The sequence below is a fragment of the Wyeomyia smithii genome, chromosome 2 (assembly GCF_029784165.1).
Source record: "Wyeomyia smithii strain HCP4-BCI-WySm-NY-G18 chromosome 2, ASM2978416v1, whole genome shotgun sequence".
In the NCBI taxonomy this organism is placed as follows: Eukaryota; Metazoa; Arthropoda; class Insecta; order Diptera; family Culicidae; genus Wyeomyia; species Wyeomyia smithii.
This window is the reverse complement of record NC_073695.1, coordinates 48732804-48759884: the sequence shown is the minus strand read 5'-3', so window position 1 is coordinate 48759884 and position 27081 is coordinate 48732804. Positions and strand designations below refer to the sequence as shown.

General features: G+C 40.2%; 2 protein-coding genes across 3 annotated transcripts; one reads left to right on the top strand and one right to left on the bottom strand.

Annotated features, from left to right (window-relative positions):
• Positions 1-531: 531 nt before the first annotated feature.
• On the bottom strand, positions 532-10544 carry LOC129722778 (D-glucuronyl C5-epimerase B). The gene is made up of 4 exons (XM_055676521.1): positions 9898-10544; positions 5755-5917; positions 4285-5700; positions 532-4222 (listed from the first exon to the last, which is right to left on the bottom strand). Exons 1-4 carry the CDS (start codon positions 9946-9948, stop codon positions 4071-4073), a joined length of 1782 nt encoding a protein of 593 aa, XP_055532496.1. The 5' UTR covers positions 9949-10544; the 3' UTR covers positions 532-4070.
• A 160-nt stretch (positions 10545-10704) lies between these two features.
• LOC129722779 (zinc finger protein 883-like) lies at positions 10705-12946 on the top strand. 2 transcript variants are annotated; one of them, XM_055676522.1, is made up of 6 exons: positions 10705-10806; positions 11107-11431; positions 11487-11640; positions 11700-11819; positions 11882-12176; positions 12241-12946. In XM_055676522.1, the coding sequence occupies exons 2-6, from the start codon at positions 11117-11119 to the stop codon at positions 12920-12922; spliced, it is 1566 nt and encodes a 521-aa protein (XP_055532497.1). In that variant the 5' UTR covers positions 10705-10806; positions 11107-11116; the 3' UTR covers positions 12923-12946. The 2 variants fall into 2 exon arrangements, with proteins under 2 accessions (XP_055532497.1, XP_055532498.1); XM_055676523.1 differs by having other exon boundaries at positions 10708-10806; positions 11112-11431.
• The last annotated feature ends 14135 nt before the right edge of the window (positions 12947-27081 follow it).

Sequence of the window (27081 nt, the reverse complement as noted above, 5' to 3'; positions counted from 1 at the left end):
GAGCAAATTCATGAATATTTGAACTCAATTTGCCTCTAAATCGAAATTCAAAGCTATGATATGTAATTGTTCTTCATTGAAATGTTTGTTAATGTTCAGGAAAGACATTTGAGGAAAAATAATAGGTATCTTATTGCTAAAAGTTAAGATATTACTTTAGAAACTACGTATGTTTGAAGATGATTTTCTGCATACAGATAAAAACACATTAAATTACTCTTTTTGGAATTTACATATGTTGTACATATAATACATGCAAAATTTTGACTTTTTGAGCATGAGCTTAGTTCGCCTGTATATAATTTTTTTTTCAATAAAATGTTCGTTGTTCCTTCAACATCTGCAAATATTTTCTTGCAGAAAAAATTATGTTTTAATTTGGTGCGAGTCGAGCAGAAAATAATTACATTTCTGATATTTTCATAGTTTTGTGAATAGCATCAAACATTACGGTATACGAAATACTTTTTTACTTTTTTTAAAACCCGATTTTGGGACATTTGGCTGGAGGAGAGGCCCCATTTCATTGGTTTATTCTTTTTTTTTTAATTTCTACGTAGTTATGTGGATTAAAACGTTAACTTCTTCTCAGACGTATTCCTTGGACACCAACAAATATTTTCATTATAAAAAATTCAAATGTTATCTTTTTAGATATGATTATAGAGGAGAACTAAGCATGAATGGTCACGCTAAATTCTTCTTACTTTGATTTCTTTCTTCTGAAAGTTACATAGAAAGAGGTTTTACTGTGAACGATTGACGAATATCCGGTTATCACCCGAGTGTGGTATATTCGGAACAGTGATGACCCCACACAACATTTTTCAAAATAACGACTTCTGGTTTCAGGAAAATAATCTAAAGTGGTATTTGGCCAACCATTTCAATACTTGCGAAACTTCCGAGCTCCATATGTCATTTTGAATCCCGAAATGGCGACTTCCAGTTTCTGTGAAACATCCCAAAATCACAAAATGCAATCCAATATGGGTATTTCCATTCTGTGCGTTCTCTTAAAGTATTTCCGTTCTGTGCGTTCTCTTGAAGTGACGATGGACGTATAAGATGTGAAATATTTTTGAAGTGAGTTGTGCTAATAATGCAATGAATTATAAAAAATGATTTCTAATTTTAAAACTTTTGATCCCGAGCATCGCCGGGAACGTTCAGCTAGTGTAATAATAAAAAGTCTATCTTTGAAAAAAGTTACTCCGTTACTCGAAACGCTTTACGGCAGAGACCTGATTGGTGATCCAAGGATCCTGATCCGGACTTGAAACAGAGACACTGGTTATTGAGGCTTTCCCTTGCAAACATGTAAAAAACAGGTTGTGGCATTACAGTTTTATTATTTCATCTTTGTATGGGTATTGACATGTGTTTATGATTTTGGTAGTGATTTGAACATTTTGGGTTCACTGCAGCAGTTGTATTATTGCAGCTTATGTAAGTGTCTGCTTTTACTTGCTTGTAATATTTAATCATACAATGCAATACAAATTAGTCAAAGTATAGATGTATTACTGTCCGGTCGTATATTAAAGTTACAAACTGTCTTCTTTGACTATTTAGAAATCTCGGTTTATTTATTTTTGTTTTCGAAAAAGTGTCCATTTTTACTACTAGCCTAGTTTACAATTGACTATGTTCGGTTGATCTGGAAATCGGTTTCTGCATTTTAGTACCTATTCAGTATCTATAGGAACCCAAACAGCCCTATGTTGTGTGGTTTATTAGTAACACAAAACCATCGTTTATGTGTGTTAAAATTGAGGTGGTTCGATGTTCTACAGAAGGGTGGTAAGGAAACAAAATATCAAAGCACCACCAATAGTTGGTGGTGTTCAGATAATGCTAATTGTAGTCGGAATTAGATGGACTAATTGTAGTCGTATAGTGATGGGAAAAGCTTTCTAGGAAGAACTGGTTTGATTAACTGAAACCGGTTTAAAGCCGCGAAACAATCGGAAAGAGCATGCACGACTAGTTTGTTATCCCTTTCTGAAGAGCGTTGGCCACCCTCAGTCCTTATTATTTCTGTTGTTGTGTAGCGGTGAATTGAGTGTAATTAGTGAAACGTGCATGTTGTTACATTATTGCATTTTTAGTGTGATAATGCTGTCTTCTTTTGTCAACCGTCTTGCTGTACTTACAATAGGCAATCAACTACTGTGCATTTTCCGGTCACTATAATACATTCTTCACGAAATCTACTGAACGCAAGAAATATCGAAAATTGCCGTGTTTACCAGTTTTGTGCTTCATTTTTAGAAAAGGATATTGTTGACACTTGCTATGTTTCTACAATCGTTATTATTTAAGAGAGTTTTATTGTCCTCTGATATAACAAGCTACAACATATTTATAGTATTAACCTATAGAAAAATAAACAACCATTCTACGGTCTCTACTGTGGCTACCGAATCAGTTTAACTGAAGGGAAACTCAAGCTTCGTTTTTTCACTCTACTGTTAAGAATAGAACGTAACGTAATTCGTAGTTATCGACAGTCTTTTGGATTTTGTGTTGGTCCTTAATTTCGAGTATCACTCGCTTATGCTGCGAGCTCTCAGGGTCGGCGCGTTGTGACACTTGCAATAAGGACCGATTATTCGAGCGAGAAAGCTTGCTATTTGTTTTCATGAATATTATAGTGGTAATAGCAGTAATAGACTTTTTCCCCTCTAGTTCTCACTGTTATACTAAGGAATGGTTCGAAACTTTTGGAGGAACATTTCACTGTGATTTTTTTCCGTATAGCTTGTGTAATAAAAATCAACAAACGGATTAGACAGTAAACAGTAGTTTCAAATTTTACAAAAGGTTTTTTTCTCATAGTTTTAAACTCAATTTCACCGTAGAAAAATCACTACACTTTCTACTACAACAAATCACTCGAGCTCTAACGATTAGCATACTTCCCACAACAGTTCCATCCTTTGGTGCTGTCTGCTTAGACGAGCAATTCTTACGATTTGTGCAATGTGTTATAAGTATTTTGACTGATTTTTTTCATCCCTCAAAATGAATATTTTGTAGTTTTTTATTACAAGCTCTCTAAAGTTGTGGTTTGCATCATGAACGACCAATAAACGATTTGTTTTACGCAGCAGGGTCTTTTTCCTAGCCTTATTGATAAGATGTAAATTAGAATGCTTAAACTAAAAACAAACTTACACCTAGAAAAGTTGCACTTTATCAAAACAGATCGGTTAATAAATTATGATATGCTTAACAGGAGGTGCCCGAGGATAGCTTAACAATTAATAATAATAGCTAGCTTTGCATTGGTTCAGCACTACGTTTACAAAAATAAATATTAACGAAAGCTCTTTCAATTGACGGCAAGAAAGTAAGTCTCTTAGTGGTCTTCTGTCCATAGCAGCTAGCTGTTAGTTAGCTAGTTTAGATTCAGGTTGCCAATAGCGGATTTAAATTTTAACTGCTTGCCTGTACATCCGTTTGCTTCAAACCTATTCCATAGTTACACAACTCATCGAAGTCTACAGAAGATGCCTATATCTCGGCAACAGTATCAATCACAATCACTATCATTTCCAGTGTTTTTTTTATTTTCTAAACTAATATTCTATATATCCACGTGTCTGTGTAAAGGCTACCTACTATATGTGAATCTACTAGGTTACGGTTTCCATTGCGTATTCGTTTGAAAACCTTGTTATTCCAGGTTGTGCACAAGTAGACATTGTTTACTTCGAATAACATGCACTGGTTCCCTTTGTATAATTTCAATGAACGCTGGATGCTTTTCTTGATGACTGCCTTCAAGGAGACTCATGAAGAAAAAAGCTTAGAATGTACAGTTGTCTTGATGTTGATTGTTCGTTAAAAAAAAAATCGTAAACTTAATTACAATGTTGTTGGGAACACTTGGTTTGAAGGGTTCTGCAACTTATCAAATGTTGTTATCCCTAGGTCGACAATTTGTTTTTCGCGCACGGTCGGTGCCGTGCTGTGTATGTTTGTGTGTGTGTAAGGCATTAGAAGGAAGAGGAAGAGCCATTTGTTTGCTTACGTTGTTATCCGACAGCTGCACTTAGTACGCACTAATTATGCTGAGCTCGTTTCCCGAGCATGTAGTTTTTCCACCGTTCAGCCGTTTGTGCTATCATCGGATCCGGATTGATGGTGGCCAGTAGCAGGAGCTGGTTAACGTGCGTTGCGTGATAGTCCCATCGGGCTAGATTTGGTGCGATGCCTGAGAAAAATTTGAACATTAGAATTGATAGAGGATTTTTAAAGCGTTGTTATCCGGCCTACCCAGAGTAAAATGCCGTAAATCGTAACTGGTGCCAGATCCGGTGTCGAACAGCAGCAGCATCTTCTTCAGTGAAATCATGCCCTGGCCCAGCAGGGCGGCTGCTTCATGCGAAAGATTTGTGGGTGCCGTCGAGTTTAAATCGTACAATCCCAGCAGTGAGTAGATAAATCCGTTAAGTACAAAAGACGGTGGAGTCGTTGGATATTCTTCATACCAGGCGTATTTGCCCAGGAAAGTTGCTAGCACTCCACCCTGGTAGGAAGGTATTCGGAATAACTTCAGCCCATCAAGTGCTGCCTTCAGGTAGCGCGTATCGCCTTGAGAGTGATAGTACGCTCTAGCCAACAAAGAGATGGCGTGACCTTGCGACATTGCAGAATACCATCCGCGGGATAGCTCGCCAAAACCAACACCAAGTTTTCTCCTCACAGGAATAGGCCACCCTCCAGTGGTTTGGTCTTGATGCCGTATGAACCACTCCGCGGCATCGTAGAAATGACTGATATGTTCACTGGTCGACAGCGTTAAGTTGTCGAAGCTACCGTTTCCGAGGAATGAAATTTCCACTACTTTTAGCTCCGTCCGACGCATCTTGCGTCGTTTCTCAGTGTTGATATATTGTGGAAGGCCCTTTTGTAGATCCACGAAGAGATCTCTGGTTAACCTTCGCCAGCTCGACGTATTGTTGTGTCCAATACCGTAGTAAATATTGTCATCTTGCACGCTGATCATCAGATCCGCCAAAATATAAATAACATTGTACAGCTTTTGTGTTTCTCGATTTTGCAGCGTTACTGTGAAGCTCGAGTTCGGTCGCAAAAGCAGATTCACACTCAACACCAAATCCAAAACGTGATCCATCGGGAGCGTGATCGCACTGTCAAAGTGTTTACCGGTGGAGAAATGTACCACCGTTGTGTCCTTATCTTTTGCATATGATCTGCTTAGCGAACTGTTTCTGGGCACTCTCCATTCCGCCAACTCTTTGTCACCGTCTTCCACTGCCTTTCGCCTGGGCTCTGGTTCCGTCAGGTTTTTACTGTAATGCGACAGTCCGAACTGTGCGATCTGTGTTGCGTAATAGTAACCTTGGCTTTCCCATTGCGTCGAAATCGGAACGCCTTCGATGGCACTGATACACTTTACCCGGTCCCTCATCTCAACGTTGTAGTTTTCGAAGTACATAAATATGCCCTTTGGATCGTAGGTTCCCTTGGGCTGATTAACCTTTCCATAGCTATGGGACCAGTCGAACCGTTTGACTCCGTCCACCGAGTTGAGCGAACCGTAAACTTCGAAGTACTTGCTCAGAAAGGAGAACGGCAGGTACACTTCATCGCCTTCACGCCTGCAACCGATCGTATACTCCTGATTGATGACACAGTCGATTTCCTCCGTCAGCTCTAGCTGATTATCTGCAAACGAAAAAATGGTAATCGGATATTTGATATTTTCGTTGTGGTGCTAACCGTTATCGTATCGATGACTCCACTTGGGCACCAGTGCGCGAGCGAACGGCAGATCTCCGCCGCAGTTCGTCCACAGGGTGAACGTGATCAGGAATACGGCGAAGCACAAGCATATCAGCAGAAACTTCAGGTTTAGACGCATCATTACAAGAAAGAATCTTGTCTGAAATGGGTTAAGAAGGAGTAAGTTAAATTAAAACAAAGAATCTGAAAAATGAATGAATTCGTTGAAATCAAATTTGTGGTTGCTAATGAAGTCTGTCCTTTAGAGTTTTTTTTTCGTAGTGATTCTTGGGATTTCTATGGTACGCATAATCTTTGAAATAACATATTTGAAATATCTGGCTCCAGAAGACTTATAATGTCGAAAGATAACATGAAATTTGATAACAGGCGTGATATGAGTATAACGCAAAAGTCCCCTGTGGGTATTGGTTTCGGATGAGGTTGATTCCGCGGCTCCACCTCCACTTGAAGGTAGGCGTCGACCAATAACAATATGACTGAAAACCTCACTTCCGGCCTTTACCAAGATAAAGATGTCTTCTAGTAGGGGAAGCGGACACTGATTCGACTCCAAAACATCGTTAAGGCTTGTTGAAAAATCGGCACAAATTCGGACTCTACCGTTCGGTTTGGGCACAACGACAAAATTTTGTTACCGGACAAACTAATAGGAACATCCCTCAACCCGAAAAGCTCGATCTAGTCGGAACCCATGATGTTAAGATCGAGATTGGGTTTTGGTTCCTCGACACAAACCTCTCTTCGTTTTTCCGCCGATGTTTACATCACACCAAAAATTTCAGAGCCAGCTCAAATGATTCTCCAGATGTAGATTTGGCATTGCAGGAGGGTGCTGTTCCTTGAGGCTGCCGGATTTACCGCCAACATTCGTCGGAAATGATCGTAATATCCGACGCAGAGTCGATCTGCAATCGCACTGAAACCTTGTTGATGGCAATTGCGGAATACTTTCTCAGTTGACAGATATTCCGCTCTTTAAGAATGGCAATCACAGCACTGAGCGATTGCTGCTTTTCAACAAGACTGTTGTCCTGCTTCAGGTTCAGTAACATTGTACAATCTTCCACTACTTATCCATAGAGATGTCTTCTCTATGCGGAACAAGTGGAAAATTGGTCAATTGACTGTATCGCGACGAAGAAACGACGGAGTTTCCGCGTCCAAAACTAAAACTCCTCATCGCTAATTTGTTGTAATAAATGGGCGATGGTTTACAAAACGTATATACTAAAATCTTCATTTAACTCAAAAGGTACAGAGGTGAAACGCGGTGTGGATTGTACTATATGCGACTCGGAGATGCCTTCTTTTTGCTGTCGACTGACAGTTCACTTCCTCGGTAGACGTCATCGCTCTTACAGAACGTGCCAGACGATGAGTTCACCAGCATTCAAGTGGTGCACTGTTGGTTCGTAGATTGGTCCTCCCAACAGTTTGCTCCAGCTTAAACGACAGTTAGGGAAGTCAACCACCGCGCCTCAACACCTGCGATATTTCTATGCTTTGGGATCCCCCTTACCACACATTTGCTCGGGATGTGGACCATTACTTTCGCTCCGAAGATCCGTATAAGGGACGGTTGACGAGATAAACGTCCATTGAAACTGCTACGGCCCAAAACGATTTTTGCAATCCTCCCTCGAATAACATGTACCTTGCACGCTCTGCCATGCCTGTTTGATTAGGGGTGTAGTCGTTTGTTCGCTGGTGCTTGATACCAAACTTTTCCAACTTCAAGCTTCAAGCCCTTGTCGGTTCGGACGACTTTGATTTCCTGTCTGGTTTGGATAGTGACTAGCGCATGGAATTTTTTAAATGATTTCAGAAGTCCGTTCTTCGATTTTGTTCGCAGTCAATATACGAACATCCGGCGCGATCTGCGATCTGGGTAGTACCGACCGCCTCCTATCGACGACATCTTTATCGGTCCACAGATATCGAAATGAACTACTTCTAGCAGCTCTTTTGCACGGGAACCCTTTTTTTAAACGGTATTGTTCGCCCATTACGCAGACACTGCAATCCATGATCTGATTAGTACTCAAAGTTATTCAACTCACCAGACTGCTTGTTTTTTTATGCTGCTTCACTGGGATGTCTCATTTCTTGAAGCCAGACATCTAGGGATTCGTTCGTTGGGCATACCAATGTGCTTTGCCAATTCCAGTTTGCTCAAGCTGCTCCAACTTGAGAAGTCTATTTTTGCGTCGTCCCGTTGCCACCAGTGCAACATGTGCACTGCACAGGTACCCCATTTCCTAATATGTGGCAGTGGCGTAGCGTGACCGGGTGACACCCGGGGCGGGAAATTTGGGTGTCACCCCTTCTCCCCCTGGGTGTCACTCCCACCAGGTTGCAGTGAAATCATTTTCGTTCGTTTTCAATTGCACTTAATCTACCCATTTTGTAAAAAATGGTTGGAATTATACACACTCTTTGTTACGCGAGTTTTTTTTTTGATACGTATGAAAATTTTCCTCACGGGTGTCACCCCCTAGCCGTTGAAGGACAACAGTTCCTGTGGTTTCAATGTCTATCGAAGGCTTGTTCGCCGTTAGTACCGTGCTCTTGAATCGAAATAGCAGTCAGCATCACTGACTGCTTCAAATGTCGAGTACAGAAGGCATCTCTCTTCATAATATTTATACAATAGTTTTGAAATTTCCAGCGTTCCCCAAGATTTCCTTTGCGTAACATGGACACAGTTTACCGGTTCCAACGAGCGTGTAATTATCGCACGTGCTTTCTGGTCTTTCACGGGGTCTACAGCTTCCAGGATTCCATCGTGTTTCAGTTTTGGTCCTACGGCAAAACAGAGATTTTTCTATTCGAGGTAAGTTCGGACAGTAAAGTTCTACCCAGTTTTCTCTTCCTGATAGTCGTTCGATTTTCGGTAAGCTTTAAACATATTGAACGTAGCTTGATTATACTTGATTTCCGAAGGCCTGTTTAGTTTTCAGAGATTCGATTGACTGTTATTCTTGATACTGAAAGAACGTCTAGTTCAGTTGACGTATGCAACAAAAATGAAGAAATTTGATGCCAAATTATGATTACTATCGTAATCATAACAGTTTTCAGTAACCCTCACCGATAACTAATGGCAAAAAAATACCAAGGTTATTTTGTTTTTCACTTTTCGGGTTTACTGAAGGTTTAAACATATTTTTGTACCTAAACTGCTGAGCAGAGAGATAAGATGGTAAACACAACTGCATTCGCTAAACCGGAACTACTAGTCTGCTAAAATTTGCAGCTGTTTTTGTTATCAATTTCAAATAAAGCAATATTAACAAGAGATAATATGTCACATGGCGTTGGAGGCAAAAACGACAACGATTCATTTGATTCATTTAATACTGTGTTTTCACTATTGGAATGTACCTATCATATTGTAATTCGTTTGTCATTCCAGAGGCTTTTTCGATAAGCGCAGTAACATCATTACTCATTGTGATGTCACAATATTTTCGTACGTTTCAATGTAATTTGCAGCGCCTTTTGCCGTCCCATCGGTCCCATCAGTCTACGTGTCTTCCGCAGTTGATTTTTTCATATGTTACATACTGTGCGTGTTGGATTACGGCAGCATGAATAAATCAATGATGAACGAGCGAACAGAGACGACGTTCGCCAAAATGGTAGCTCGAACTCAAACCGTGAATAATACATGAATCTTATCAAATCGGATTTGCACGATACCAACTGCCATCTGTATCCGTGTACACAACACTCAACGTCCGCCGTTGCACTCAAGTTACCTACGTTCCAGCTATGCACAGGGCCCTTGCGAGGGAGTATGAAGAACCACACAAGGGCGTTTTCTGTGTCAATCACAGCGACGACAGCAGCTGAAAATCCGGCCGGTACGGCCTGAAGCTAACTGTAAATTTTCCATACGGCCGTTCCCAGGAAAACGGATACATGCTTTAACCGACTGTTTCTTCCGTGCAACCGCTATTATTAGAACAACTTGACGAAGTTTGCTACTGTTTGCCGCAAATAAAAACACCCTCTCTTGTATGATTGATCGGCACGTAATATGCAAAATATAAATAAAAATATTTCCGCTGCTGTTTTGCAGCGCAGCGATCTACCAAAATAAAAAAAACTTACTTTATGATGATGTGCTGGACTGAAGCCGTTTCGTAACGTGATCGTGGTCATCGGATAGCAGCTGTTTACCTATTTACAGATGATCCAGCTTCGTGAAGGACAGTCTCTTCCCCGTTCGCAGCAAAATTCATTTTTTACCGCAATCACCATTCGTACACAGGATGCGCCCACTAATCGATTGCTGTTCTTTCCCCAAACGGTTTAGTCAAGCCTTCACAGTATTTAAACAACGGTATTACGAATACCGAAACAAACAAGTTTTCTTCAGTAAATGCACGGTCACTTTTTATTATGTTACTCTAGCAGATTCCATCGGATAGAAAACTGCAAAATAAAACCTGCTTCCTGCTACCAAGTTTTTCTTCCTGGGTGGAATTTTGCACTCTTTCTCCCACGTATCCTGTCGCCTGTGGGTGACGTTTTCACACTGACCGACCGATCGATTTTCCCGACTTTTCTCTGGTATGTACACAAGCCAAGACCGAGCGAATGTTTGCAAATTTCATACCTACGTGTGAACGGAAAAAAAATGCAAGAGAGCACTGTGAGCACCACTAATGAAGGCCGAAGCAAACCAAAACAAACATTAGCCGTCTAGCATTTTGATTCGCCGAAGAAGTTAGTAGCCGTTCTCTCCTGTGTGCCGTTTTGCTTGCTGCTGCGATATGGTCGCTGTAGGTAAGCTATTTCTTTCGCGCTACCGGCGCTACCGCCACACTTCGCATCGAGCTAAGAGGCATCGAGCAGCCGTGGTGAGTTGAACAATTTGATGTGTGGAAACGGGCGAAACGAAACCGGCGAAAATATCGATGATAAGTTGGTTAACAGCTGTCAACAACAAAAGTTATTGACGTTTCGTAAATTTTACAGATTGTTTTCATCAGGATTTTGTAGTTTGCCTTTTCCATGGTAAGTTTCGTTCAGATTATTGCAAAAAATAGTGCATAGTTTGGTTTAATAAAGTTTAAAATTATTCACCATTATTCACACTGTATGCTCTTTCTATACCAATTAGATTTTAATGTTTAATTAAGCATTTATCTAACAAACGATAGTTATCATTATTAGTGTGGTTTTTTTTTTAATTTTAATATGTAGAAAGCGTATTAGATACAATTAAATTGCAAATATATTAATAAATTAATGAAGATGCTTTCAAGTAGTGTATATTTTAAAGATTCAGTAAAAAATATCGTTTTCTTTCTTTAGAACAGCCAACATGGAATCTGCCGTTTCTACACACCCAACTGAAAATGGCTCGCCTCCGATACGTCAGCGAGAGCCCATTGGCGATGATGACCAGTTTGGAGCAGCTTTGTTGGATACGCTGCGCAATGTTCCCGATCCAGTGCTTCTAAAAGAACCCAGAGGTGACAAAAATCCGGTAATCACGTTGGATTCAATAAAAAAGGAGCACCGCCATGTTTGTGACCTGTGTGGTAAACGATTTCGCAAATCCGGTAATTTGCTTCAGCACAAAGTAACGCACGGCGAGCAACTAGATTGCGACAGTTGTTCGGAGCGATTCTTTAAGGTACTCGTCTGTTTCTTGTTGTACTATGTTCCTAACTTGAACTGTGTTATTTTAGCCCTGGGACCTCACCAAACATCGGTTGGAAAAGCACGGGAAATCAAAGCTTCCCGAGTGCAACGAATGTCACAAAACGTTTATAGAACACTGGCGACTGTTGCGACATTTACGAACGCATGCAAAGGAGAAGCAATACAAATGCGATACTTGTGGTTTGTTTTTGGGTTCATGAGTTGATACAAAATAAAACAACTATTTCCACCCATTTTAGAGAAAACTTTTAGCGAAAGCGGTAATCTCGCGAAACATGTAAAGCAAGTTCATTCCAAAGATCGTCCGTATGAATGTGATCTATGTGATAAAACCTACCCTCAGAAAAAGGATCTTCTAAGTAAGTTGAACCAAAATATGCAACGGTATGTTGTAATCAGCACTTTTCATTCGCAATCACAGGACACATGCTTGTTCACAAGGAGAAAAGATTTTCTTGTCAGATGTGCAATATGAGTTTCTGCTACCTCAAGGAAAAACGAGCTCACTTTCGTGCAGAGCACGCAACTGAACATGTGGAAAGGACATACGAGTGTGCATTGTGCAGTGCCATGTTCAACACTAATGTGAAGTTGCGTAACCACTGGGTAACGCATGGCGATAGAAGGTACGACTGCAATGTTTGTCCGAAAAAATTCCACACGCACGCGCGTTTGCGCAAGCATATGCGCGCTCATAAAATTGATGAGCATTCCCGGTGAGTAAATGTGGCATCACAATGCTTGTACCTACTGCTTCACTTTTTAATATCGGTTCCTTAGGTGTGAAATCTGCAACAAAACCTTTTCGCAAGCTTGTAACCGCAAACGGCATATTGAGTTGATGCACATGCGCGACGGTCTTTACATTTGTCTGCACTGTTCACAAAAATTCACACTGCCTGAGCAACTGAAGTCACACTGGGAAATCCACCGGAATGAAAAGGCGTACAAATGCGCTTTCTGTGACAAAACTTTTTCACAAGCTCAGAGTCTAGCGAATCACAGCAAGTGCCACCGGAGAGCGGAGCGTCATTTGAAAGAGTTTATTACAACGAAGCTGCGAGTGCGGCGAAAAATCAAGGACAAGCTTAAGGATAGCGAGACTTTAACTACCGACGCAGCAGACAGCGAAAAGCTGTGCAACAGCGATCTGGATACTCCTAAGCAGCATAAGAAACGTGGCCGTCCGAAAAAGGTTATCTCGGCAGTTGCAACCAACATTACGGATTCTAGCCATGAAGACCTGCTTGTTCCTTTGCAGCGCAAGAAAAGAGGAAGACCCAAGAAAAGTGTTCCCTCTTTGCCTGTTGTGATGATTCCAGCTTCAGACCAGTCGAACGTCAAACGTATCAAGTCCGAAGCTGTTGCAGCTGAAGCGGACTTGAAAGTAGAAGTTAAGGTAGAGGAACAAGATATTATCGATATTGGACCTACTCAACTGCAAGAAGTTTGTTATGAATAAATAAATAAATAGGCCCTTGGAAAATATTCTTTCCTTTTACCACTTTTTAAAAATTTCCCTTTTTTAAACTTTTTAAAATACTCACTATTTAAAATATTCGCATAATGCATGCTTACAAGGGAAAACATCGATATTCTGCGAAATAATGTGTTAATAATAGCGAACGAAGAGAGACAATGATTTGAAACTCGGTACTTGGACCGTCAGAACTCTACTCGAACCGGCACGCGTGGCCAGGGAGCTGCGTAAAGTAAAAGTCGCAGCCATCCAGGATGTGCGGTGACCGAAGACGGGTGAACGTGAGTCCCGAGCGGTAGATCCTATCGCGGGAACAACTCTACAACATCTATTACAGTGGTGGCGACAGAGGTAATCGAGGCGTTGGTTTCGTCATACAAGAAAAACAGATCATGCAGGTCATTAGTGACCGTTTATACGTGTTGACACTCAAGGGCAGATTCTTCAATTACAACCTGATCTATGTATACCCACCGACAAACAATGTACCCGATGATGTGAAGGAGGAGTTCTATGAGCTTCTCGATAAGACATATGGAGAGTGCCCATGACATGATATAAACATCGTCATCCGAGACGCAAACGCACAGGTTGGACGGGAGCAGTTCTTCCGTCCCATTATTGGTGGACACAGCCTTCATGCTACCAGCAATGAGAATGGCCTGAGATTGTTGAACTACCCCACAGCCAGAGGAATGATAATCTTAGCACATACTTCGCACGAAAAGATATCCGGAAACACACATGGAAATACCCCAATGGCGAAGCCTGCTCCCAAATCATCCATATTCTGGTTGAGGACCGATATTTCTCAAATATCATCGATGTGCGGTCCTTCCGAGGCCCAAACGTCAACTCAGACCACCATCTCGTGGGAGGAATGATTTCAGAGTACACTAGTGTTAGATATGCGATTTTTCTCAGTGTAAAAACTACCGCGTACAGAACGATCATCGTTGACCTTTATTCGAGTACGAACGACGCCAGGCGATTGATGTATTTACAAATAAATGGAATACAAGTAAATGCAAACGTTATACTTATTTCTATCGAATATTCGCAAACATCACATTGGCGACGAGGCTCAAAGCGAAGTTTAGTCGAGAAATCCATGAATAACTGCAGTTAAGTAAAGTAAAACATCATTTTTCACTCGAATCAGTGTGAAAGAGCATTTATACAAAATGGCGGAAGCAGTGGCTAACTTTCGTAGCTTCGATGTTGAAAGTGAAGAATGGGAGATGTATAAGGAGCAACTAGAGCAGTTTTTTGAATCTAATGGAGTGGCAGAAGCTATGAAGAGAGCTGTTTTGATTAATCACCTTAGTTCCAAGACGTACAAACTACTGAGAGATTTATGTACACCGGATCAACCAAAAGAAAAAACATATGGAGAGTTATGCAAACTTCTTTCTACTCATTTTATTCCGCCCATTGTTGTATACGAAGAAAGGAGAGCGTTTTATCGTGCTCAGAGACACGAGCATGGCCATGAAAGTGTAAATGACTGGATCGTCCGCATCAAGAATCTAGCAGCCAATTGTAAGTTTGGACAAAACTTGCAGCACAATCTTGTCAATAAATTTATCGACGGGTTGGAAGGCAAAGCATTCGATAGAATTTGCGAGGAGAATGAAACGGTCACGCTAGAAAAAGCACAAGAACTAGCTTCGAAGTATGAGGTTGAGGTGGCTGAAGCACCGCTGCAATTTTTCAAGGATAGCAAGAAAAGTGGGCCCATCGGCTTGCAAAAACAGAATCGAAGACCAGATCAATTGGATGGAAAGCAAACCGTGAAATGTTTTGCGTGTGGTCGTGTTGGGCATCTTCGAGAAAATTGCCGTTTTCAGGAATATACGTGCAAAAAGTGTCATCGTAAAGGACATTTGCAAGCTGCGTGCGAGCTACAAGGGAATTTTTTGTGAGTGCCGAACTTGGAGTAGTTAACCGAGCGACGAACTATGACAACGCAGATGAGGGTCAAATCGATCTGCAGCAGAACCACATAAGTAAGTGTGAACCTATCAAATTGCATTGCTTATCAATAGTCGAGAACCGAAAGGATTGGTTAAAGATAGAGGTTAAGGTACAAGGAAAACAAATGTTGATGGAATTGGACACCGGTGCCGGAGTGTGTGTCATTTCAACAAGCTTTTATAGGGCAAAATTCAGTCAGTGGCGACTTGAAAAGTCTGACTTGCAGCTGCAGTTGTACTCGGGACACAAAATGCGAGTAGCGGGCACGATAACACCAATAGTGGAATATAACGGCAAAGTGAGAAAAATTTTGTTCGCGGTTGTCGAAGAAGAAGGACCACCGTTGTTGGGAAAAAATTTCATGAAGGCGTTTGGGTTACGGTTAGCAATGGTTAATAACATAGCAACTGGTTTCGAAATTCAATAAGCGTCATTACTGAAGAAATTTGAAAGTTTGTTTACGTCGACTCTGGGACGCTACCAGTATGGAACTGTGAAATTGGAACTACTGGATGGAGCTGAACCTACTTTTAGGAAGCCAAGGCAAGTTCCGTATAAGTTCCAACAACAGGTCGCTTTGGAATTGAACAAAATGGAAGAACTTGGGATCATTACCCGAGTTTACAGCAGTCGTTGGGGCACACCTTTAGTACCAGTCGTGAAATCAGATGGAAGTATAAGACTTTGTGGCGATTATAAAGTCACTCTCAATCGTTATTTGAAAGACGTCAAGCACCCGTTACCGACTGCAGAAGAAATTTTTGCTAAACTCAATGGTGGAGCTCGATTTTCTAAATTGGACCTATCGAAAGCGTACAATCAGTTCGAGTTGGATGATCGGTCTAAAGAGCTGTGTGCAATTTCAACTAACCAAGGTGTTTATCAGATGAATCGTTTACCCTTCGGTGTGAAACCTGCATCTGGTATTGTTCAAAGAGAAATTGAAAAATTATTTTGCGGTATGGAAGGTGTATCGAATTTTTTAGATGATGTCATCGTTGCTGGTTCTGATGATGTGGAACATATTCAGCGCTTGGAGCAGGTTTTTCATATCCTTGAAAAAGCGGGTTTGAAGTTGAATAAGTCGAAATGTGAATTTTTTAAGACCAGTGTGACCTTCATCGGTTATGTTATTACAAAGGACGGTCTTAAGAAGACGGATGAGCGGATAAGAGCTATCAGGGATGCTCCCGAACCAAAAACGCTAACAGATGTGAGAGCATTTGCGGGACTGGTTAACTATTATGCTAAATTTGTTGCCGGGTTAGCTGATATCATGAGTTCCCTGTACAATTTATTACGTAAAAATGTAAAATTTGAATGGACGGATAAATGGAGTAGTGCATTTCAGCGTGTTAAAGATGAAATTTGCAAAGACATTACGTTGGCGCATTTTAATCCAGATGCTGAACTGATTCTCACGTGTGATGCTTCCAATGTAGGTGTTTCCGCAGTGTTAAGTCAAATAGAAAGTGGAGTTGAACGACCAGTTGCATTTGCGTCCAGAACACTTCACCCAGCTGAAGTTAATTACAGTGTGATCGACCGGGAAGCGTTGGCAGTCGTATACGGTGTTAACAAATTTTTTTTGCACCTGGTGGGCAACAAATTTATGATTCAAACGGATCATAAACCGCTATTGTCTCTTTTCAATCCAAATAAAGGAATTCCAGCAATTGCAGCAAGTCGAATGCAAAGATGGGCAAATTTCTTGTCTGGTTTCAAATACAACATTGGATACGTTAAGTCGCAGTTGAATGTTGCAGATTATCCTTCTCGTTTTCTAGTGGAATCATGGAAAATTTGGAAAGAAGAGGATTCGTACCTCAATTTCATTAACACGAGCGAATGCGGTTTTATATCGTTGAGCAAGTTAGCGTAAGAAACGGAAAGTATTGAAGTTTTTAACTGGTAAGAAAGTCCAGCTAACACGAAGTGATCCGTATGCTAAATATATCAATGAATTATCGGTAGAGCGTAACATCATTATGCGTGGACACTGAGTAGTAGAACGTTAAGACAGGAGGTTTTGGCGAAATTACATCGCTCTCACCTAGGTGTTGTGAAAAGTAAAAGCATTGCAAGAAGTAATTTTTGGTGGCCGGGCCTTGATCTGGAAATCGAGAGTTTTGTGAAAAACTGTTCAAGCTGTTTATTGCATAGCACATCACCGCCCAAAGCTGAACTCATTCCTTGGAAACCACCCAATAAAGTTTGGAGCAGAATCCACGTTGATTTCGCAGGGCCAATGAAGGGTTTCTTTTACCTGATAATTATGGATGCTTTGTCGAAATGGGTTGAAGTATTCCCTACCAAAACTTGCAACGCACAATTTGTTCTAGACAAGCTGTCTGAATGTATAGCTCGGTTTGGAATATTTGATGAGTTGGTGAGTGACAATGGAACACAGTTTATTGCAACGGAGGTACGGAGATTTTTGTCTGCCAATGGTATTCGTCATAGTTTGACCAGCCCAGGCCATCCTGCTACGAACGGCGCGGCAGAAAATATGGTAAAAACATTCAAATCATCCCTTTTGAAAAACTTGGACGAGCAGAATAAAAGTGTTTGCAGTATCATTGCCAATTTTGTAATGGGTTATAGAAAAGCAGTGCACTGTTCAACTGGTATGTCGCCAGCGCTCCTTATGCTTGAAAAGGATATAAAAAGCTCATTAGAATCGATGAATCCAAGGTATACTGCAACAGACAACGTATCCAGCGAAGAAAAAACGGCCCAAAAAAATATACTAGACAAACAGCAATCACAGATAAAATACTACGGCGGTATAAGAAATGAAGTATTTCATCCAGGTGATAGGGTGGTAGTACGTGATTATAGTAACCCAAACAAAGCTTCTTGGGTGACTGCTGTTATTCGTGAGGTTTTGGGAGAGCGTAACTATCGTGAATGAATTGCAAGCTAGCCAAGCACGTAATGTGGACGATAACGATAGTCAGTCTTTCGTTACTATAGAGGATATCACACATGATATGAGCAGATTAAGTTTGAACACCGATGACAGCGCTGAGGCACTAGGTGATCCAATTTATCAATCTTCGCCCTTGAACAGGTCGGTAGACAGCGACAAGGGATTAGTTGTGAGTGGGTTTACGCGAGGATTCTGAAGACTAAGAGATGCAAAGGGACGAATTTTTAAAAAGTAACCTTGTCAAATTCTTTGTTATTTCATATGCTTATTGTTGATGAGACGTTAGCAGCGTGATGAATTATCTTAGTGTGAGGGTGTTAGATATGCGATTTTTCTCAGTGTAAAAACTACCGCGTACAGAACGATCATCGTTGACCTTCATTCGAGTACGAACGACGCCAGGCGATTGATGTATTTACAAATAAATGGAATACAAGTAAATGCAAACGTTATACTTATTTCTATCGAATATTCGCAAACATCACAACTAGGAAAGTTGGATTGGTGAACAGAGTTGCCGTTTCGAAATCTGTGTTTTGACGACAAAAATCTGTAAAAATCTGTGACCAGAGAAGAAAAATCTGTGATCATATCTGAGATATGAATATTTGTTTAAAAACAAAACGAGTTTGATTGAAATGCTTAATATAGTTTAGTAGTTTGCCAATGAGTCATTCTATAAATATTTTAAGTTCGACATTATATTAACATTAAATTTTCCTCCACTCGATTGAATTAACTATTTAGCTTTTAAAATTGCTTTGGTGCAGTCAAATTGTTCCTCAATGGAGTGTTTTTCAGGTTGGTATTGAGACCAGATAAGCTGCGGATCAGAGAAAGTGGCCATGATTTAGTCAGAAGAAACTCATCCATACGTTGGATATGGCAAACGTTAAAAAAAAGGAAATTCAATCATAATGAGGTGATTGAATCAGGTCACCTCTCTGCATTCTTCATTGAGTTAACTAAGCAGCATATATCGCGAAAACTAGCATCCCTAGATAGAATCGATAAAAAGGCAAATGTCGAAATTGTAAACATAATTCGCAATTTAGGAAAAGAATGACTTCAGACAGTCGAGCTATTTTCTCCGGATGATGATTTGATCTTCCGGAAAACCGTACCTTCGGATTAATGAGTTTGATCTGTAGAAAAAATTGAGTTATTTGTTGTTTCCGGCATTTATAGGAAAAATCTGTGAAAATCTGTGATTTTCCAAAAATATCTGTCATCTGTGATCACAGATTCTGTGATTTGAAAAAGGAAAAAAATCTGTGATTTTACAGAAAAATCTGTGAAAACGGCAACTCTGTTGGAGACGTGAACGAACAGTGGTAGCAAATCCACGATAATACGGTCAGCAATACAGCGCAAGAGGTGTTAGGTAAAGGCCTAAAGTTAAAGTTTGGCCGACTGAATTTCCGTCGATCTGGCAGCCATTCTAAAATTTCAAAGAACTAGCAACATTGCAAAAAATAAAAGTCATTACATGACTACTCGTATTTTCAGTAACATAGTTTTTTGTTTCAGTTTGTTTTGCTACATATAGTAGTGAAAAAATGAAGTGCTGTTTTCTATTTTGTTCAAATCGAACATCACGAAATTTTGAAAATTAATTAAAATCATCGCTGAAAATGGCTTGAGTTTTGTGAATTACCGGAGGATTTTTTAATAACAGAAACGCAGGGGGTAGAAGTGGCTGTCAGATTGCCTATTAAGCCAGCGTACCCAACATCGCCTACTTTTGGCACCAACCGTTGGTGCTTTGACGTTTCCTCGCATGCGCAAGCAACAGTAGGGGAGAGTTGATAACCGCGTTAGCAGCTAGATTTTCGAGTTTGTTTGTAAAGTTATTGTTTCTGAGTATTGAGCATATTATGTGATCTGAAGGAAAATGCGCTTTTTATTTTATCCGTTCATTTTGCTTGGAGTCAAGGTTGAATTTAAACCATTTAAACTCATAGGTGAATAATACACCCGCAATTTTGCAAATAGTAAAGGTGTATTCTCAACTCACATTTGAATAATGCAGGTCGTATTGTGTAACAAACTTACTAATAGTTTAATTTTCAAGATTCACCACGATTAAACAAAAAAAAAAAAAAAAAGGTCGGTGGTGCAAGATTATCTCCATCTGCAAATTATGAAATATGCTGTTTCGAGTTTGTAGCTTGTAGAAAACATCGCTGAGTTGGATGTATCGAATAGAATATTCAAAATTACAACAGATAGCTGCTTTCTCCTAATTGGGTCCTAAAGCAATACCGGTTTTTATATATCATTTGAAAAAGCTGCGTTTCCTGAGCAAAACGTGATTTTCAAAAAAACGTTTATCGTTTTCCTTCTATTTTAAATGAAGAATAAAAAAACTGCTCGAATAGCCTTAGATGACGTTTTGCCCATGTACGGTATATGAGAGAACTGTCATTTAAGGCATTTCGAGCAGATTTTTATCCTTCATTTAAAAATCAAAGGAAAATGATAAACATTTTTTAAAAATCACGTTTTGCTCAGAAAATTGCAGCTGATATATAAAAATCAGAACACTGTTTAAAACTTTAGGACCCCATTGTCGTAAACAAACGACGCCATATTGAGTTACGGTAAAACTGCTTGACTTCACCCCCTTGCACAAACGAAACGTCTTTGAAGCGTAAGTTTGGCGTTTTGAAAATATCAATCCGAATAAAAAAAATGTTCTGCAGTTCCATTTTAATCACGATGATTTATGCTTCGCGTCGGAGAATAAGCACTAAAAGTTACCGGGACCTGTGTATAATTTTGTGGCTCAGTGAGACACCGGATAATATGTCGATTGATTACGCTCACTTCGAACAAGCTACATAATGTCCGTTCAAAATTCCATGTATCACCAACAGCCGTAGTAACTCAAAAGCTCATCACATATAATCTTATGTATGTGATCTCATATAGTTGTCAACAGTGAGTAAAAACAAAATTAAAAATTAATCAGAAGCAAAAGATCAGAGACAATAGAAAGGAGGTTTATGGCGTTATGATTTTTGAACCATTTAAAAAATAAAATATCGTGAAGATTTTTGGAATTCAAAATTTTGTTTTTTTGTTATATTCTAGTTTCATTTCTTTTTTCGCATTTTGCTATTGCTTAATCACAATATTTCCCATCAGCGATGCCAACCTTTTTTCGAGAAAAACTGGAAGAATTCAAAATATAAAACTGGAGAAAACTGGATATATAAATTTTAAGCTTTTGCAGAAATTTGTTTGATTTTCGGTTCAAGACAGTTGCGTAAACAACAGTAATATAAGTATATTGCACCGTATTATTTAATGTCGAATTCGTTTTTGCGGCAGGACTATCCCGTCCCGGACTATGCTTTGCCGCTGAAAAAAAAAACACTTTCCGAGCAGCTGCAATGGTGTGCGTAATACCAGAGGTAACTGTCACTTTTGTTTTGGTCATTATCGCCATTGTCTTTTATCGCATTTGTACTACTGTACGAAAAATTTGCCAATTTACTGGAAAATGACAAAATAACATAATAAAATAAATAAAATTCATCCTGATGTTTGACACGCGAAGAACGATAATCAAAGCAAACCGATTTTGACACATTTATTTTTATTTTGACACATACGTGTGAATGTGTTGGTGTCTTCAAAACTGCACTCTGTTTCTTGCGCGGACTGTCCGGGACAGAAAACGGATAGTCCGGGATAGTCCGGAAAATGTAAAAAAAACAGTGATAGGACAAAGTGTAGTCCGCGGGGTAGCTACACCGCAAAAACGAAAACGACATAATGCAAACAAAGAGGGTGAAAGAGACAATGCATTGCTATTTTGATTATTTACTGATGGAGATTCTAGTCATTAGGTATAAAGTCTGGCGTATTCGAAATTTTGAATATACGACTAGAATTCGATTTAAACCAGAAAATTGAATCACAGAATGCACGAAATATTGAAAAGACCATACATTCAAGGGAAATGAATCAATAAATAAGGTGACGGATAGAAAGCTGGATAAAACTGGAGCAATTTTGAAAAAAAAAACTGGAGATATTCAATCTTAAGCTGTTTCGCTGGCGTGCTTAAGAAAAACTGGAGATATTCAGGAAAAACTGAAAGGTTGGCAACGCTGCTTCCCATTTACTAAGACAAACTTGACATGCCGAACATTCTTATGTTCGATTGGAACAAGTTTTGACAGTTCGTTTGGAACTTTTCAGTGACAGTCGTCCAAACTTTAACTATAGGGCTTTAGAAAAACCGGGCCCGTGCTTGCAAGATGGTGGCAGCAAATCCTGCGACGTGCCAGATGATAGAGAGTTATCGAGAGGCTACAGCGACCGAAAAAAGACTCCATCAACGTGAGAAACGTGAGCTCTACGGACGATCTCTTTCGGAGGCGGAGGCTAGCTTCTCCATGCACGACACGAGAAGTTTCTATGAAGTGGTAAACGAAATCAGGAACCGGGCGGTGCCCATTACTGAACGGCGAAAAGGAAACAGCCGTCGACAGACAGAAAAGGAATTGGGTTGTTTAACTATGTAATTTTTTTCATGTCATTTGAAAGAGCTGCATATTCTAAGTGAAACAGTTTTTAATCACGAACTAAAACTGCTCGAAATCGCTACAATGATAGTTCGTCCATATAGAGTTCACCAGGTGCGTTTGTATTAGTGCGATGTTTACGATTTATTTTTTGTTAGCTGTAAGAATTTTTTGTCACCTGTGAGAACTGTCATCTGAAGAGAGCATGAAAAACTACCGAGTTTGATTCACACTCTCACAAATTTCAATATACAGTGTAAAGCGTGTCGTAGTGTTTGTGTGTTTTCGCTTGGAGAACTCTATACCAACTGTCATTGCAGCATGGAAGTTCGTCGAGTCTTGGTACTAAGATTGTGATAGATGGGGGTATTTATAAAGTAGTCGACGAATTTGTATACCTTGATACTTTCGTAACGTGTGACATGGACGTTAGCCGCGAAGCGACAAATGGCAACTGCAAACAGGATACTCTTCGGTCATGAGTTTTGGTCAATGAAGGAGGCCGACCGACGAGCACTTCGAGTCTCCGTGCGAGGATCCTGCTTTCGATACCTGGAGAATGGACTGTGGCGTAGGTGCATGAACCACGAAGTGTACCAAGCATACCAACATGCGGATATCATCAAGCTGATAAAATACGGCAGGCTACAGTGGGCTGGCCACTTGGTACGAATGTCGGAGGAGCGACCAGTAAAAATAATATTCAGCAGTGAGCCTGACAGAGGTCGGCGACTTCGTGGTAGACTCCTTATTTGTTGGATGTGTGGTGTGGATGAGGACGCCCGATCGTGGGTGGGGTCGATTGGCAAGTATTAGCCCAAGTTTGAGTGATGTGGGAACGTATTCGGCAGTGAGTCGTTAACGACCTGTCGCCATAAAGGTAAAGTAAAAGTAAGTATTTTTCAATTGATTAAGAAAAAAATAGGCAAAACAACGCACTGTTCGTAAAAAAGTTGGCAATGTTGCTGAAAGTGAGGAATCAAATTGACGAATATTATCTTTTTAGAGTTAAAATAGGTTCGAAGTGATTGAAATAGTAGATAGAAATAGTGTGAATTTTATTCGATTACACTGGTCAACACAGGTGCACTACAAAAGCTCAAACCGGAAAAAATTAAAGATTATAGCCTGTGAATTTTGGTGTTCCTAGCCATTACGGTTTTTTAGAGACTTAAATGAGTTTTCTTGTGAACATAACGTTAAAGCGACGAGCCCGGCGAGCAATTCCGACACTCTTACGTAAATTGACACGTTTTGGTAATGGCTAAGGGCACCAAAAAAAAGTCTTCCAGACGGTTTCGAGGTAGGATGCTGGCCTAACAAGCCATTCGTCGTGAGTTCGAGTCTCGGCTCGGGAAAGACTGTTAGTGTCAGTAGGATCGTCGCGCTAGCCCCGCAGTTGTGTCCTGTACACTAAACAGTTGGCTGCGAAGTTCGTGTATAAATAAAACAGAAGGTCGAGTTCCGAATTGGGATGTAGTACCAAGGGTTTGCTTTGCTTTAAGGACACCAAAATTCATGAGAATGGTTGAAGAGCTATAATCTTTCTTTTTTCTCGGTTTGAGCTTTCGGAGTGCATTTGTTTTCATTTTGTCGACCAGTGCTTTTGATAAACTTTGCTAAATCAGTTTGATAACCTGAAAACAAGTGCTTACAAAGAAAAAGTTAGTGAACGAGTTGATATACCTAAGTTTTTATTTCACTTCGCACATTTCGAGTATGTTGTCTCAATACACAGGATGCTTTATAAGCAGCCTAAAATAGGTTTCCTACCCGCGGTAGTTTGGCACAAACTTTATACAAAGCTTCGTAGCTCAGAAACCTTTGCTTGTATAGAAAAACTGTCTGAGAATGAATTGTAGGGCACTAATAATGCTTTACCAAAGAAATATTTACTGAGCTACAATACTTTGAACAAAACCTAAGCCGAATAACAAACGTCCTTTCAGAAAATTACTTTCGAGTGCGAAAAAATCCTCCACCTTTGAAAAATATTCAGTTTGCTTGGCAAAATTTGCAATGTTCCACCCAAAATAAATTAAATTTTTGCGTATTTTCAAGGTCATTGTGCATGGAAATGCTCTTGACGGAATTTATTTTTAATTTTGTTCGACATTTCTTCTATTGTTTTTGTATAGTAAGCCTACGGGGAGACTTCGAAATCATGTTTCAGAGTAAGATTCATATTATATTACATTGTTCTTCTTGATGAGTTTAAGAAATTAAACTTTTAGCTTCCGAGGAAATAAAATCAATTCTGTTTTTGTTGCCCTACAGGGTGTTCAATAACTTCGAATACAACTTTTTATCGTTGTGTAGGTGCGCAACATGTGCATTCTGTGTATTGGTGTTGGTATCAGCTTTAGTCACATATATCGTAGGGTGGGGAAAAGTGATCGATTTTCCAGAACCAAGTTTTTTTTGGTTCCTTTTGGGGCCCCAAACAACCCTAAACTCACCGGAAGTCGATTGGTTTTGTCTCCGCTTGGCGCATTTCATTTCAAATTTGTATGACAATTTATATGGAAACCCTACTTTTTTGCATTTACCTTTCTAGAGAGCTCAATAATGCTCTAATGATGCACTATAATCTGTTGAAGTATAGTATATTAGATGCCTAACAACATTGCGGAGGACATGGAAGAGCTAGAATGTCTCTAAGAAGAGCTATAGCTCTTAAAAGTTAAGTATGTCGATTTAAATGCAGAAAATCTCGTTTTCTGCCAACATTACCAATGAACCGGGGTCAGTAAGATTCCCATCAGAAGTAACCTGTCGTTACCAGTTTGTACACTCAGCTGGATCAAGCAAACAAATTCAGGTCAATATTCTAGGCGAAGAAAGAATCTACAACGTGTTTCAGAGGTTACTTCTGATGGAAATCTGACTGACGCCGGTACACTGGCAGTGTTGGCAGAAAAAATAATTTGCAACATAAATTTCGACATACTCAACATTGAACAGCTCTACTATTTTTTTTGCGACACCCTAGCTCTCTAGCGTCTTCGGCCAAGTTGTTAGGCATTAAAAAACCTATCATTTGAAGTTATGAAAGTTATGGTTTGGGCCATTTTGAGCTCTATAGAATGGAAAATGCATAAAAGTTGGTTTTTCCATACAAATCTCATATAAATTTGAAATGCAATGCGTCAAGCGGAGACAAAACCAATCGACTTCCGATAAATTTAGGTTTGTTGAGGGCCCCAAATAAAACAAAAAAAAACTTGGTTCTGGTTTTCTGCTATCAAGTTTCGTTTTTTTCCATATAACGATTCCCCACCCTAATATATAGGCTAACCGACGCACATGGTGTCGACTTGCTGTTTGTTCACAGCGCACCATGGAAGAGTACCACGCATTGTAGTAAAGTTGAAGAAAAAAAAATATCGTGCGAGATCCGGGTGGCCACGTTAGGCGAGGATACCAGCAGCCGTCAAGATAGTGAGGGAGCGGGTTCGTCAAAAATGAGTCGTGGAATACCGCTACTAACCTGGGTGTATCATTCGGGATTGCTCACACTATCATGACGAAGCACCTGGGATACAAGCAGTACAAGAAACGCAAGATTCACGGGGCAACGAAGTCTACAACGGAGAAGAGGCTGGACAAAGTCAAATTGATACTTTCGCGATACGCAGGCCAGAAGTTCGTGTTTTCTGATGAGAAATTCTTTGTCTTGTACCTAACAGCCGCACAATGTCCAAAATGATCGGCTGTGGGCACCGCCGTTGGCCAGCATTCCCCCGTCCCACATAAACATCCGGCGGTTCCAAATCGTTGCGTCGGTGATAGTTTGGGGGTCGCATCAAGGCGTGGGAAGCATTATCGAGGAAAACGTGAAAATCAACACCGCGTACTCTAAGACTCCGGTTCTGGAGAAGGTTGTGGCCCCGGCATTTCGTGACCTCTAATGTTACCTCGTGTTCATAGAGACAGGAACAAAAAAGTTTTGTGGGCAATTTTCGCCTAAACGTTCACAATATCAAAAACGAAAACGAGCGTGCGACGTGCAGCGTCCATTTTTAGCAAGCGATGTTAGAACCGAGGTTAGAACCAAAAACATCATATCAAGAAGACTGGGAACTCTGCCTGATATTGAGCGACAGTTTTGGCAGCGCAGTCTTTCGAGTAAAAGTGGAACTGACGCATGCTAGTGTGTGTGCTGGCGATGCGAATGCAAGCCGAACGCACAAGTTGGACTACCACATACGCCCACTCTGTCTTCGCAGCGATGCAAACTTCTACCGAAGACAGACGTCCAAGCTGAGTTTCAAACTTTTTTTTTTTTGGCAACGCTGTTTAGTTTGTTTACATCGCCGTGATTTAGCTCCGTTATTTTGATTATTTTACCATATCACCGGTTGTTATTTTTCGGCTTTTGTCGTGCTAAAGTATAGTATCTGAGTGCCTGCAATCTGAAGATAGTGAAATTTACTGTGTTTCACTAGTCTACAGTGATTTTTGCGTTGTAAAATAAGTTGCACCAGCATAATTGTCCGACTCTCGTTACAACTCTCGAAAGGGTCTAAGCTTTGATTTTGAAAGGCGCGCTGCAGAATCCTACTCTATTTCTTAGAGCGACTCTATCGGTTGTTCTTGTTTGGTTCTTTATTCGCAAATTGTTTTAGTATATCTACCGCTTGTGATCATTGTGCTAAACCGGTAAAAGGTGATGAAGAATCCATCTCATGCAT